This window comes from Nyctibius grandis, chromosome 7 (genome assembly GCF_013368605.1).
Source record: "Nyctibius grandis isolate bNycGra1 chromosome 7, bNycGra1.pri, whole genome shotgun sequence".
Classification (NCBI taxonomy): Eukaryota; Metazoa; Chordata; class Aves; order Nyctibiiformes; family Nyctibiidae; genus Nyctibius; species Nyctibius grandis.
In genome coordinates, this window is record NC_090664.1 from 26693690 (window position 1) to 26707646 (window position 13957).

The 13957-nt window shown below is 35.9% G+C and overlaps 1 protein-coding gene across 6 annotated transcripts in view; it reads left to right on the forward strand.

Moving 5' to 3' along the window:
* Positions 1-13957, forward strand: part of DGKB (diacylglycerol kinase beta) — a 336656-nt gene that overhangs the window by 236499 nt on the left and 86200 nt on the right. For all 6 annotated transcript variants that reach the window (XM_068404614.1, XM_068404612.1, XM_068404613.1 and 3 more), the window contains one exon: positions 9123-9213. In XM_068404614.1, coding sequence (XP_068260715.1) covers positions 9123-9213 — 91 coding nt within the window. The remainder of the gene's footprint in view (positions 1-9122; positions 9214-13957) is intronic.

The following is a 13957-nucleotide window of genomic DNA, read 5'->3' on the forward strand; positions in this document are numbered from 1 at the left end:
GGTTTTGAGAAACTAAACTGTGTGGGTTTTTGGTCCTACTAACTGCTGTTAAAACAAACTATATTCAAAAGCAAGTGTCAGAATTCCTTATTTTAAACAGATATTTTATCACAGATGAGAAAAAGTACCCTCTTACATGGAGGAATATCTTGTAAACTGTATCAGTCAGGTATCACACTGTTTTATAGTGGCTGGGTTTTATACTAGGTGCTGTAGGTTAACCTCCTGAAATTTGTCTCAGTTGAATGTACCACTTTTCTATAACTCTAGGAGAAACACATTATCTTTTTTTCTCACAAACATCCAATTGCCTATTGGCACAGAACAGATGCAGCCTGAGGCACAGCTCTAAAGTCGAGTTCCCCCTGCATTATAACACCTAGCACGTACTCTGAGGCTCTTACACTTACTGGACTGTGGTGTTTATATTTCAATATGGACATTTTTATTTGTGTTTTAGGATAAGATTCTCCTCTGTATAGATGCTTGTAGTAGGGCTTCTCTCCTACCAGCATCTGTAATGTAAGGGAGGGTATACGAGAAAGGCATCATAAGTAATCCAATGAGAACAGGTTTCATAGCTACTTAGTGAAGAATGTGGGTTATGGATATGACTATCATCCTGGTTTTACTCATGTTTTTTTCTGGTAGCCCTAGCAGAGGGAGCCACTTCTAATCTGGCTACTATTTCTCTCACAAACCTAGACAAATTACATTCTGATCAGTAGCCCAACAAAATCAGGAAACAGTGCAACAGGACCTCCGGTGAATTTGTTGCACCTTTTGTCTGCAAGTATACAGGTAATAGATGATGATCAGGAACATCAGTACCTGTCTGAAGTGTGTGAACTGGACTGGTACTCATACCTGGACTGTCTGTAGAATATTTTCAATCCAAATGCATAGTTGCAGCCTGAGATAAGAAGTGGTAATGGGTGGCAAGACATTAATTGAGGACAAACAGATAATCCAGAAGACAGTAAGAGAAGAGAGGAAATGCACTTGGGACCAGAAACATAAGAAGATGAAAATACCCATCTGGTGTCAGCCAAAAGGTCTATCTATCCAGGTACTCTTTCTCCAGTGCCATGTACCAATGAGTCTAAGAAGAGAACAGGGTGACATGTAATATATTTCCATATTTGTGGTGCTTTTGTTATTTGGACTTTAGTGGCTATTTCTTCCATGAATCCCTGTGATCATTTTTGAACTGATATAAACTTTTAGCATCCTGTTGCAAAGAGTTTAGCATCTTAATTGCATGCTGTGTAAAGAAACCTTTTGTTTATTGTATCCACTGCCTCCTAGGTCCTTCTCATCTGTCCTAGCTTTTTCTTGGGAGAGATGGTGACTAGTCATACCCTATTCATCCTTCCTATGGCATACATGATTTTAGAGAACTCTCTCATTTATCACCTTTCAAGGCTGAAGAATTCAAAAAGTGTTCAATATTTTCATTGTTCCTATTTTCTTTCTCCGTACTTTTTCCAGTTCTATTATACTCTCTCTTTTTTCTCTCTCTCTCCATGCGCCCCCTCCCCGCCCCATTCCTTTGGGGAATGGAAAACTGCACATAGTATTCAGAGCATCACAACACAATTCATGCAAATGCTATTAAGCACTGCTCCAACACTTCATTCAGCTATTTATTGTAAGCCCAAGATCTTGTCCCTGAGAACTCATCACTGTAAAATTAGGATTGTTTTTCTTTTCCTCTGTGCATCACTTTACATTTATCCGCATTAAAAGTCACCTAAATTTTTGTACCCCAGTCACTCAGCACTGTGAGGCCCTTTTGCAACTCTTCATGATTTCTGTTTATTACTGAAAGTGGTCAGAGTGAACAAGGTGTCCAGGAATGGGTTCTTGGGCGTATGTGAGATCACAGCTGAAGGCAGGAGTAAACTGAACAGGCAAGGGGGAAGAATGGTAGTTACAGCTGGAATGAACTGCGGACAGTTTGCAGAAAATGGGGCAGAGAGCTGGAGAAGTGGAGCAGGCAGGTGGAGACCAGAGGCTGCAGACCAGCTGCATACAGAAGTGCAAGCTAGAGTGCAAAATGGTACTATAAAGTATGAGAGAAATGGAGTCAAATGCAGCTTTGCAGCAGTAGAACTAATGAATGTCAGAGAGGATCTCACAGTGTTATTTAATGGTATAAGCTTGTATGGGGTAGCTTTCCAACTACGGGTGGTATCATTGTATGATAATGTGAAAATTTTATTTATTCTGTAGAATTGGAACTGTTCTTTCAGGATTTTAACTTTTCTGCACTTATCTATACAATCTCTGCTTATGCTGTGTGCCGTAAGAGATTAACACTTAGATTTGCCATAAGTACAGTTGGTAATGGAAAAAGAAAAAATTGACAAAGATGTCTCTATTAAAATCACACCAGTTGCACATAAATCTCTTATGGATGTGCATCTCCACTGGCTATTTCCTTACCTTTGCGTATGATTCATTATAAAGCAGAACAGGAATTATATGATTGTTAAGACAGAAGTGGAAAGAAAAGGAGAACATTAGAAAAAGTCATACATTCTTATTAATATATATTATGTGCTGCAGTGAAATCATTTTTACCCAAGTATAAAATTACCTAGATAATAGATTTATGAACAGTAAGAAAAGATGGAAAATATGTTGTCTCTTGAAACTTCTGTGAGAGGGATAGGACTTGATAAAAATATTCTTTATATTGAACTGTACAAAGCATTAAAATATTTTTTAGCAAATGAAGTTTTATTTATTTTATCAGATATTTAGTATTTAATTAGATAAAATCCAACATTTCAGCCCACTTTATTAGCAGAAATACAAAGTACAATCACAGTGACATACAATCCCACTGTAAATTTTACTTCACTTGCTCTTGACTGTATGTCTCACAGGCTGGGACTCAGTAAACCAAAAGCAGCAACTTCAGACACACCTTAGAAAACTTTTCCACGACCGGAGAATAATCAGATGGTAAAGGTTCCAGGTGCTTTTATTGCAGGAGCAAACTTCCATAGCTGCTTGAGCTTCAATTGTTCCTGGGTACAGAGTTTTCTTTTTCCCTGTGCGTTGAGAACTAGCACTAGGGCTTCTGTATTGGTGTTTTTTTAAATGCAATATGAAATTCCAAACTCTAATAAAGCAGGACACAGCCATAGATTAACGTAAACAAGTTGGGGTTTTTTTTGTTTTTTTCTTTTTTAAAAGGGTAATTTGCTTCCATGATTTGACTGGGCTTTTTTTTGTTTGTTTGTTTGTTTTTTTCCATATTGCTTCATACTATAAACTGTCTGAATAAAAATCATAGAATCATCGAATGATTTGGGTTGGAAGGAACCTTTAAAGATCATCTGGTCCAACCCCCCTGCCATGTGCAGGGACATCTTTTACTAGACCAGGTTTCTTAAAGCCCAGTCCAACCTGACTCTGAATACTTCCAAAGATGGGGCATCCCCAGCTTCTCTGAGCAACTGTTCCAGTGTCTTACCACCCTCATCGTAAAAAAATTCTTCCTTATGTCTAATCTAAATGTACCCTCTTTCAATTTGATAGAATCATAAATAATAATAAGCCTTCCTTAGAGCTAGATTATTCCCAGCTGTATGCTACATGGAGTTTTACACTGTTCTCTGAAGTCTCTGGTACTAACCACTGTCAGTGACAGAATAGTGGAACAGATGTTCACCTTTTTTGACCAATATGGCATTTCCTATACTCCCAGTTTCATTTTTAGACCTTTTTATCCATATTTTCAGACTTCAGAGATATGTGTTTTAACTTGGATCTCCTTTAGGATTATTTTCTTTTTCTTCCCTTCTCTATTTTATCATCATTCTTCTTTCACCATTGCAGAATTTCAATGCATTTTGAAATTAGGTTCCTATCTTTTTCTCATTCTTCTCTTTCTTAATTCCTTTATTTTCCCTGATGATGATCTCCTTTTTTTTTCCCCACATATACTAGTCATCCACTTTCTCCCCTTGGACTCTTTACAGTTTCTCATCTGTGGAAATACACTTCTGTCTCAGACCTGCATTGCTGCACACTTCTCTGGTATTTTTGATTCCCTGCAGAGGTGGTTCTACATGTTTTTCCACATTTCCTTGGAACAGAGGACAAAAGAGTGAACAAGAGGGAAAAGGGAGCCAGAGAGACCTGTTCCTTTTAAATACTTGTTCTGAATCTGTAGCTCTGAGCACATTCCAGCAATGTGGTGGATGAGATTATAAGCATCCACTCTATATGGCTTCTTCCCTACTCTTTTTTTTTTTTTCAAATGGTATTTTTTTTTGTTTTTTTTTGTTCACTACATTCTGTACACTGTTGCTTATGAACGCTGCTCTTAGAATGGGAGCTTTATGCTGGAAAATTTATGAGTTTGTAATACAGACTGAGACCAACTCTTGACACTCACTGACAAACAAACAGTACTTATGCAACATAATTGGAATAGGTTTAAAAAAATGTTTTCAGGAGGCAGTGCTTAGGAATTACATTTTGGGGAACAGTATAGTTTATGGAGGAAACCAAGTGCTGCTTGTCCATGAGCAGACATTCTTGCACAGATTATTGGTAGAGAGTGCTTCCTGACAGTGGACTTTTCAAGGAATTTACCGTGGAAAAATTAAGAATTCTAGTAGTTTCATGGGTAAAAATCTCTTACTTTGTACAGCTTAAAGGATAAAAGATGACAGAACTGGTGACAAAAATTTGTTCTTTCTCTGCCATATAAGAATATTGAAAATAAAACTTTCCCAGAGTGAATTTCCAAATGGTCATAATATAGTTAAATTCCATATGTATTTTCATGCAGATGGCCAGAGACATATTCTTGATGCAAGGCCATCCTTGTGCTAAATTTAAAATCTCTGCTGTCAAAGTGTAGCTGTATTAAAACAGTTCAAAGTGTATGTTATCAAACACACTTAATATAAGCAAATATGCATATTTTTCTCCAGTCATTTTCAAAAATAGTCAAAGTATTTCAGCTGAAATTTTATTAAAATTGCAGTCAGAAATTTCCTGATGTAGAAATTTTTAGCTCAAGCCATTGAAGCTTGACACTGCATAACTAAAATAAAGTGAAAATAAATATAATAAGTAGTAAATATAAGTAGTGTGAATACAATGTGGTAGAAAGTGTGACAAACTTACAAATGTAGCAATAAATGATTGCCCCAAGTATAGACCCTTAACACCAGAATATGAATTTGTTTCTTAAGATTAAAGATACTCCTGTTTTATTGTTGTGACCTTTTATTAGCAGCCTATAGCTGCTCTATTGTTATGCACGTTGTGACAGAGTGTGCATACTGCAATGAAGTATAGATGCTCTTCAGGTGTAAAATAAAGTATTTACTATTTCCATATTTAGATACAGGACAATTTTTCAATGACATGCCTTGTAATTGCTTAATCAGAAAGGTTATATAAAATAGTTTTAGCAGTAGAGGGGTTACTGATTAACTGATAATGGAGCAAACCCATATCACAGACTATTTTGATCATTTTGCCTTGATTACCAAATATTAGCCTGAACTTTTCCACAAAACATATCCAAGTTTCTAAGTCTGTTATTTATCCACAGTATAGAAACACAGTAAGAAATAGCAGTATTAGCCTTCCCATACTGTCTTGCCAATTTGTTTCATCCCTGTTTAAGAAAATAGTTCCACTTATCAGAAAATTGACCAAAACTTGAGGGTGTGGAACACCTCCAGCATAAAAGGTATTTAGGCTCTTGAAGTACAGTTTTCTTTTGTTGTTCCTACATCCATAGACTCTATATGTTTTGACATACTGTAATCCAATACCAGGATTAGATAGGTCAGCCTTTAATCATGATTGATGTTTTATTTATATTGTATTTTCAAACACGAAGTTGTTTATAGTTTAGCTATGCACTTTGAAGCATATACAAAAGCACTTCCCTGTAAAATAATCCATTCCCTTTCTTATTCCAACAAAAACCCAGTGTTGTAAAGAAAAGTGTTACTATATAACACTTTTTTTTTTTTTTTTTTTTTTTTTTTTACTGAAACAGATTTCATCTTTATTTTGGTCATCTCTTATTAAAAGTTGGAACAAGTCTAGATTATCAGCTCCTCTAGGAAAGAGAGAAAATAGACATGACAGCAGCCCATTATTCAGTTTCTTACAGTTCTAGCGCTAAAAATTTGTCATTAAATAGGTATTTGTTTACCAGTCTAAAGTTTATTTATACCATTGTGAAAGAAATTAGAATGGCCGTGAGAGTAGTTCATTAATCTGCTAAATGGACTTTTCTACTATTTGCTGCTGTCTTGATAAGCAGATAAGCTTCACCTGTTTGAAGGAGGAATGCAAGTGGAAGATATAAATTTAGAGGTTTTTTATTATTAGAAAAATTAGAGTATTTACCATTTACTATAATAAGACTGGTATTGAAATTTTGGTATAATTTGTCTTGATTTCTTTACATTTAACTTTGTTTTATACACATAAGAAAAGATATAGTACACTTTTCTGCTCAATAAAAAATACAGTGCATTTGAATAAAAACATGCAATCTAATCTATCTGGTAAAGGGAGTTGGTAAATCCTTTTGAAAATTAAGAATAAATTTATTTATATCTACATCTATCTTTGTACTGGAAAAGCTGTCAAGTAGGTTGTCTTTCTGTCCTTGAAAACAGAGATATAGTAAACTAGGAAAAGGAGGACAGGCTCACAAGACTGGTTTTTTGCCTAATAGAATCTTATAGGGTACATTACAATGACGAGAAATACATCTACCATTAAAACTTCACCTGAAAAATGTACTTAATCTTCTGTCATATAATTCTACAAGGTTTTGATTTGTAGATCTAAATGTTCTAGTAAACCTTGAGTGCACTGACAATGCTAGGTTTTGTTTTGCTGAACTCAAAATACATGAACTTGACAGAATATATTCTGAATGACTCTAAAATATATCTATTTTATCTTCGTGCAAGTCAGAGAGTTTATTATATACAGTGCTAAGAAGTCAATTTAAAGTAGGCTTTCCAATAAAGAAAAAGAAAAGATGCTTCATTTGAGGTAAAAATAACCGAATAGCAATAGGAAAGGCTCACAAAGGAGATGCAAAGGCTCGTTGATCTTACCCGATAATAAGATCAAAAGAAATGACAAAGTATTTTTTTGAATACCTACATTAGGGTTTTTTATTGTTTCATTATTCATCGTGCCTGTGTAGAAAGTAGCAGGAAAATAGCTACATCCGCATTTTCCAAAGGGACCCAATAGGAATTCAGTGATTTGTCCACACTTGTTTGGAAATAACGTTTCTTCATAGACATTGTCATAAATAGAGCAGTTGATCCCAGGTCACCATGTCAGTGTGCTAACTAATCTGCAGGTATAGAAGGAACATACTCAGATCACTTCCACTCACAGACTCTTGGAGTCTGGAAGCTGAATCTAGTCTGAGCCCTTCTGGTTGTTGGAGCTCTTTTGAGAATATGCCATTTATCCCAGAGCAGATTCTCAAAAATGATTTCCAAACATTTTCAGATCTTGTGTGCAAAAACCTTTGGAAATGCGTGTAACTTTTTCTTCAGAAATGTATCGGTTTCTCTCATATTACTCTTCTGTTCCCCACCCCGTGCAGGCTGCCAGGTTGGACATCCTTACACACCTCTGGTACTGCACCAGGAACTGCTGGCTCGCGTGCCAGCAGGTTTCTGGGAATGGCCAGTACTATAGTGCCCCTTATCCCCTTGTGACTAAGAGCCATTAAGTGGACTTTATGAGTCACTAAGTAGACTTTTATGTGTAATTTGAAATAAGTACCAAGGGTAGGATTTGTACTTTTGCTGGAATGTTTGACAGTCACTTATGTCTGCGTTTCACTCTTCTCCGCTTTTAGCTCATGCAAACCCAGTCATTTTCAAGTTCCAAGCACAGTGTACAAGTGGATGAACTGTGTTCATATCTGATTCCTAAGTGTGAATAATGGATTCTAATTCAGTGTCTTTTTTTTTAAGTTTAGCTTCTTGTTTTGTTACAGAATAATAATTACTCATGAGAGTTAAACAAAACTGCACATACTTATTGGTACTAATACTAAATGGTACTGCTGGTGTCTGATTTTATTTAACAGTATACAATAAATCCGGTAAAACAGAACTGCAGTCTTTATGTATTTAAAAAGAAAAAAGTGTAATCTCTTCCTGCTGTCATGGTAAACTGAGCAATTTACTAGCATTTATATCTGGTTTTATTTTTCTGTAGATTCTGTTAATGAACTTCAAGATGCAGGTCCCATCACCCATTTAAAATGTGTCTATGAGTTAATTACAGAATCACAGAATCACAGAATCAACCAGGTTGGAAGAGACCTCATGGATCATCAAGTCCAGCCGTTGCCCCTACACCACCCTGTCAACTAGACCATGGCACTAAGTGCCATGTCCAGTCTTTTCTTAAACACATCCAGAGACGGTGACTCCACCACCTCCCTGGGCAGCCCATTCCAATGTCTAATAACCCTTTCTGTAAAGAAATTCTTCCTAATGTCCAACCTGAACCTCCCTACCTGGTAATACCGCTCTCCTACTGCAAAATATCTAAAGATTGTTAGAGCTGGAATTTTTATTTTCTTCGAATGTCTCATCTGTCATCATGAACAATAAGCTTTTACCTTTATGGTTAACTAACTTAAGACAAGCTACAGTTTTGTCTTGGCTCTTCTTCATGATGGGAGTGCCCTGCTTGCGCATTCTAGTACTCTGTGGGATAGAGATTTTAACCATGAATCGTATAGTAGGTGTAAGACATGAAATAAAATCGATACATTTTTCTGAGACGTGTCACTGGTTAAGTGACAAAAAGTATTCTGATAGTCACTGAAGAAGAAAAGTCAAAGGTTCATTTGAACCTGTCAGTTCAACACATTCCTGTTATCCCTTTAGGGGATATCATACAACTTGACACCAACATTTAAGCTTTGAAAATTATGAGCTCATCTATTTCAAATGGGATGTCACATGTTCCCAAGCCTTTGCCATTACTTATAATGGAAGACAGGATGATCACTTTTGTCACATATTGATAGTGAATAAGATCTTTCTTTTTTTTATTTTCTTTTTTTCTTGTTTCAGAATGAAGAACAAATTTTGGTATTTTGAATTTGGCACTTCGGAAACTTTCTCAGCCACCTGTAAGAAGCTGCATGAATCTGTAGAAATAGAAGTAAGAAACTAATTGTTGCCTTTATCCTTGAAATGTCACTAGTTTGGCTGCAATGCAGGGAGCAAGGGTGCAGAGTGCCTGAATCCAACAAGGCAAAGCAGTGCACATCCTTTCGACCCTATATTCCAAAATATTATTTTTATCATGTCTATTTGTAGCGTAGCCCTGCACACTGGAACAAAGTTCAGTTTGATGATTAGTGAAGTCTTAATACAGTAGACGAGGTCAAGAGGTGAAATATAACATTAGAAATCAATAAGGAGTATGGCTAGGTCAGATGGAAAAATGAAAGACTGTTGGAGGGAGTGAGAGCTGCTGCAGGATTAAAATAAAAAAAAACAACTTATTATTTCTAGGTCCCAAGTTTTTATAACCTTTAAAACTCAATTCCCTAAAATTGTACTTACTTTCCTGAATAAAGGTTAAAGAATATATATTTTTTGGAATCATTCCCCTTCATTAAATAGCTTTTCTCTCTGCACAAGGGGTCATCTTTCCATTATACATTGAACATTAACTGAGAAGACACGGGATAGTTACAGACAAAATAGGAATTTAAAATATTGTGCGACTGCTACTTTGATAGCTGATAGAATAAGTGGCTACGTTAAATAAACTGTTTGGGAGGCTATTATTTATAAATAAGCAAATGAAAAATGGGAAATGAGTGAAGGTACAAACCTGAGAATTTAAGTTAAATAATGAAATAATTTCTCAGGAGGATTATAGTGCCTTTCCTTTCCAATAGTAATGAGAAACTGCACGTGTCAATAGTGTATTTTTATAGTAACATGAGGCACTCGCAGAGGTATGGTGGGAACTATGAGAGTCTGGTCAAAGCCTCCGGAAAGGCAAAGTCTGAAATGATCTGCAGGGACCATGGATCTGGTAGTAGAACTGTAGCAAAAAATACTGAGACTGAAACTGTAAGACCTGTGGTGCCAGACTTGACTGTTACGCTGTTACGTTTCTTTTTAAAGTGAAAACATGCTCCACATAGATTAAAAAATAAAAAACAAACAAACAAACAAAACCCTGGAAAAAACAAACCAAACAAAAAAAAAACCCTTGCTTCCCAAGACAGTGCTTCACACATTTGGGTTTAAGTACATGTAGCCTGAAAAATATTTGATTAGTTATTGAAAGAAATGCTTACCTGATTTGATTTGATTTGAATATACTGCAAGTTAAATGTACCTTTTGATTAAATACAAATTGAAAATCAGGCTTTCCCAGGAAAATATTTCTATCCAGCAAAAATTTTACATAGCCTGATACATAATAAGATGTGATATTAAACCATCTAATTGTAACTGCTGGAAGGGAGGTGAAATGTTAACAACTGAAAGCAAACAAGTATGCATATAAGTTTGTGACGCTGCTCATACCAGTTGTATAATTATTACCAATTCGTATCAATAACACTGTTATTACCAATGAAGGAGTACGTCGCCAGTATGAGAGACATATTTTTTAATACTCACTTCATCTGTGCTGATCATTATCATTAGTCCTACAATTGCGAACAAAAATCGTAGGGGAAATAGTTTCCAAAATGTTTACACAAGAAGTGTTAGGAAGTAGTTATTTGCAGATTTATTTACAATGAGTAAATTACATTTAAATGAACAATGCTTGCCAGTATCCTTGTCTCTAATGTTTCTTGTTTGTATATTACAAACACTTGTGAGTATCACTGTTTTCATTTGATTTTTAACCTGCTGCCTCTTGCTTGGGGATGTTGCTGTAAATGAGAGCTTGGTGCGTGATACCACATTTCACTCCAAATAAAATGCACGAAGAATGTATTTGTCCACAGCCAAATTCTGAATTAACAAAGCGCATGAAGATTAAGGATCTGTATCTGAGCTGGGAGACAGCGATCAAACATTCTGTGGGCAAATATTTATTCAACCCTATATCTGATTTCTAACCTAATTAAGCCTGGCTTTCCTGATATACATTCATGTCTCTTATGTTCTGTATATTTTATCTGTGTGAGATGCAGAACAAAGTTTGGCCACTAAATTCTTATGTTCTCCAGAATAAGACATGTTTTTATTTCCGAATTGGGATCCAAGAAGTTGAGCAGAGAAACATAGGTTCTAAAGGTAAAAAAAAAAAAAACAGGGCAAAATCAAGGATTTTTTTTTAATAATAATGTGTTGGTAAATAAAGCTTAAGACTTCACAATTTAGAGCACTTACACTTTATTTCCACTTCAGAAAAAAAGAAAGGTGTGTGAAGGGTTTTTAATGAGAGTAGGCGTAGATGCAGTGTAAGTGGGGGTGGCATGGTCCATACCTGCAACACTGTAAAAGCATTGTGGGACCAAAGGAAGCCTGCTGTACCACCTGGTGTTAATGGGTGAGGGAAAGGAGTTTAAATGATCACGTAGTCTTGCATGTTACTGCACTCAGTTGCACAGCAAAGCCTTGATCTCAGCTGTTTTCAGGCATGGATATGTTCTCAACTTAGCAATGATCTTAAAATATTTGATATAATGAATGACGTGTAAAAGATTATGCCCAAAAAGGGACAAAAGCCAGGAAAGAAGGTAAAAAAGAAATAGAAGCTCTAGTGTTTATTTTTAATCTAGGTAGGCATGCTCTGCATTTTAAAAGCATGCTTTTATTTTTAGCAGCATCATTGAATTGTTTGAAATTAAAAAAAAAGAAAAAGAAAAGGAGCAGAACACATCTGTGTTTTGTTGTTGTAGAATACGAATGTGTTAAGACAACGCAGAGCTACCTGTAGCGCAAACTTCTTGTCTGTGTATGAAGAAAAGAAATCCTCCTTTACCAATTCAGAAAGTTCCTCGTCACTGTGGGATTCTGAGGCCTCGTCAAATAATTGTCTTAGTGTACTACCTGCTGTGTTCAATATTGAGTGAAAATGGAAGCCAGACCCTGCGCCATCCTATTTCACAATTCTTCTCTTATTTAAATAATTCCAGTCAGTTTGGGGGATGCCAGACCCTTATAAATTAACAGCAGGGAAATACCAAAGGTGTCAGATTGCATATTTATCATCTTTCTCGTGTAATACTTAAATATGTATTAAGAAGTGACTGACATAAATTAGGCAGATTTCAGAAGCCACAGGCCGTGGCTTGTCGAGGACCCCCTTCTGCTTGACATTTCATCCTTGTCAAAGATCAAATTATTTTAATTTAGGCTGCAAATTATAAGGAATGAAGACTTCTTTGTGGGAATTCCCTGTGGTAATCTGACTTTTGTTGTTACTGCTGCTTGTCAGTGTGCAAAAGATATAATATGCATGCAAATAAGGTTAAAAAATATGTACTATCTAATTATCCAGCCAGTACATTCCACTTGAAGACAGTGGGAGGCCTGACACACAGTATGTGTTTGATTCATTGAGGCCTGCAGGGTATTTACACAAGATTACTTTTAATTATGAAATTAATATCTGTTTATCTAGAATGTATAGCAGTAAGTGAGCATACACATGAGCAGAATTTTTGGTAAAATAAATCATCTTAATATTTAATACTTATAAAATATAGGGTGGAACCACGAATTTGCTTCCAAAATAACAGTGAAGACCCATGCCTTTTTTCTTGTAAGAAAAGTGTGATTAAAAAGTTACACTTTCAATTACAGTAGTTGACACAACTGCCAACTCACTTCCAGATATGTCTTGTGACTTTAAAGATTTTCCTATATGAATATAATCCACAGGTTTAAAATTTAATTCTTGAAGAGCAAATATGAAATGGAAACCTTAATGTTGAAATTGTTCTCTCTTCAGATTTACACTCTTAGAAGCATTGAGAAGATGCAGAGTATGCATTATAATACAGTTCTGTTTTGTGATATCAGAAAGTTTCAGGGTAAATGAATAATTATGTGCAGTTATTTTTGAGTTGTACTTTGCTTTTCTTCTTCAAAGCTGTGATAAAAGTTTAGGCAGAGAGAAAAAAGTGCCAGTGACCCACAGAGCAGCAAGCTGCAAGACATCAGTGGACTGTTACTGAGGCATGGTTAATTATTTTTCCAGTTTTCTTCCTCATTATTATATATTGGAATTACAAAATAAGACCCTTAATCAATTTTAATGCATGACTGGACCCTCTACTGGCTTGCAGAACATTGCAAGAGTAGGATCTAATGTTTTAAAAATATGCTGCTATACACTGTAAGGTTTGTGTGACTTGCCAGGGTATCTATGTAGTCTAACTATGTTGGGAGACATGAAGCTAATCTACCTCTAGCCAAGGTACAAGTGTATGAATCCTGGGAACTTTGGCTGGTTCAGTGAATTAATAAGTAGAACTGGATGCTTTGCCTTCCACTTGCAGTTCAACCGTAGTAATCTACAGTTGGGTCTTTTTTTTTTTCTGTGAAGGTTCTTCAGTATTTTGCTGTTTTATACAGGTTAGGAGCTTCCCCTGATACTAAAACAATGTGGGTAGGGAGGAGGATTTAGCCTGAGTGAATTACAGTCAGTGAAGGCTAGCTGTATCCTACGAAGCTAGGTACATCTCATCCAATGTGTGTCAGGTGAACTGTGTTTGCAAATGCTGTAGGTATTTGCCACCTGAGAAGATGCTGCAGTTTGTTACTGAACAGGCTAATAAGTTAAGGCCTCTGAACCATTCTTCTGGAAGTGAAAATTATGGTCCCTTTATAAGATACAATTTGAAGCCAGATTTAGCAAAGGAATGTACATCTATAAAATGCCTCAATGTCCAGTTTTGCTGTAGGAAGCAGGAGAAATA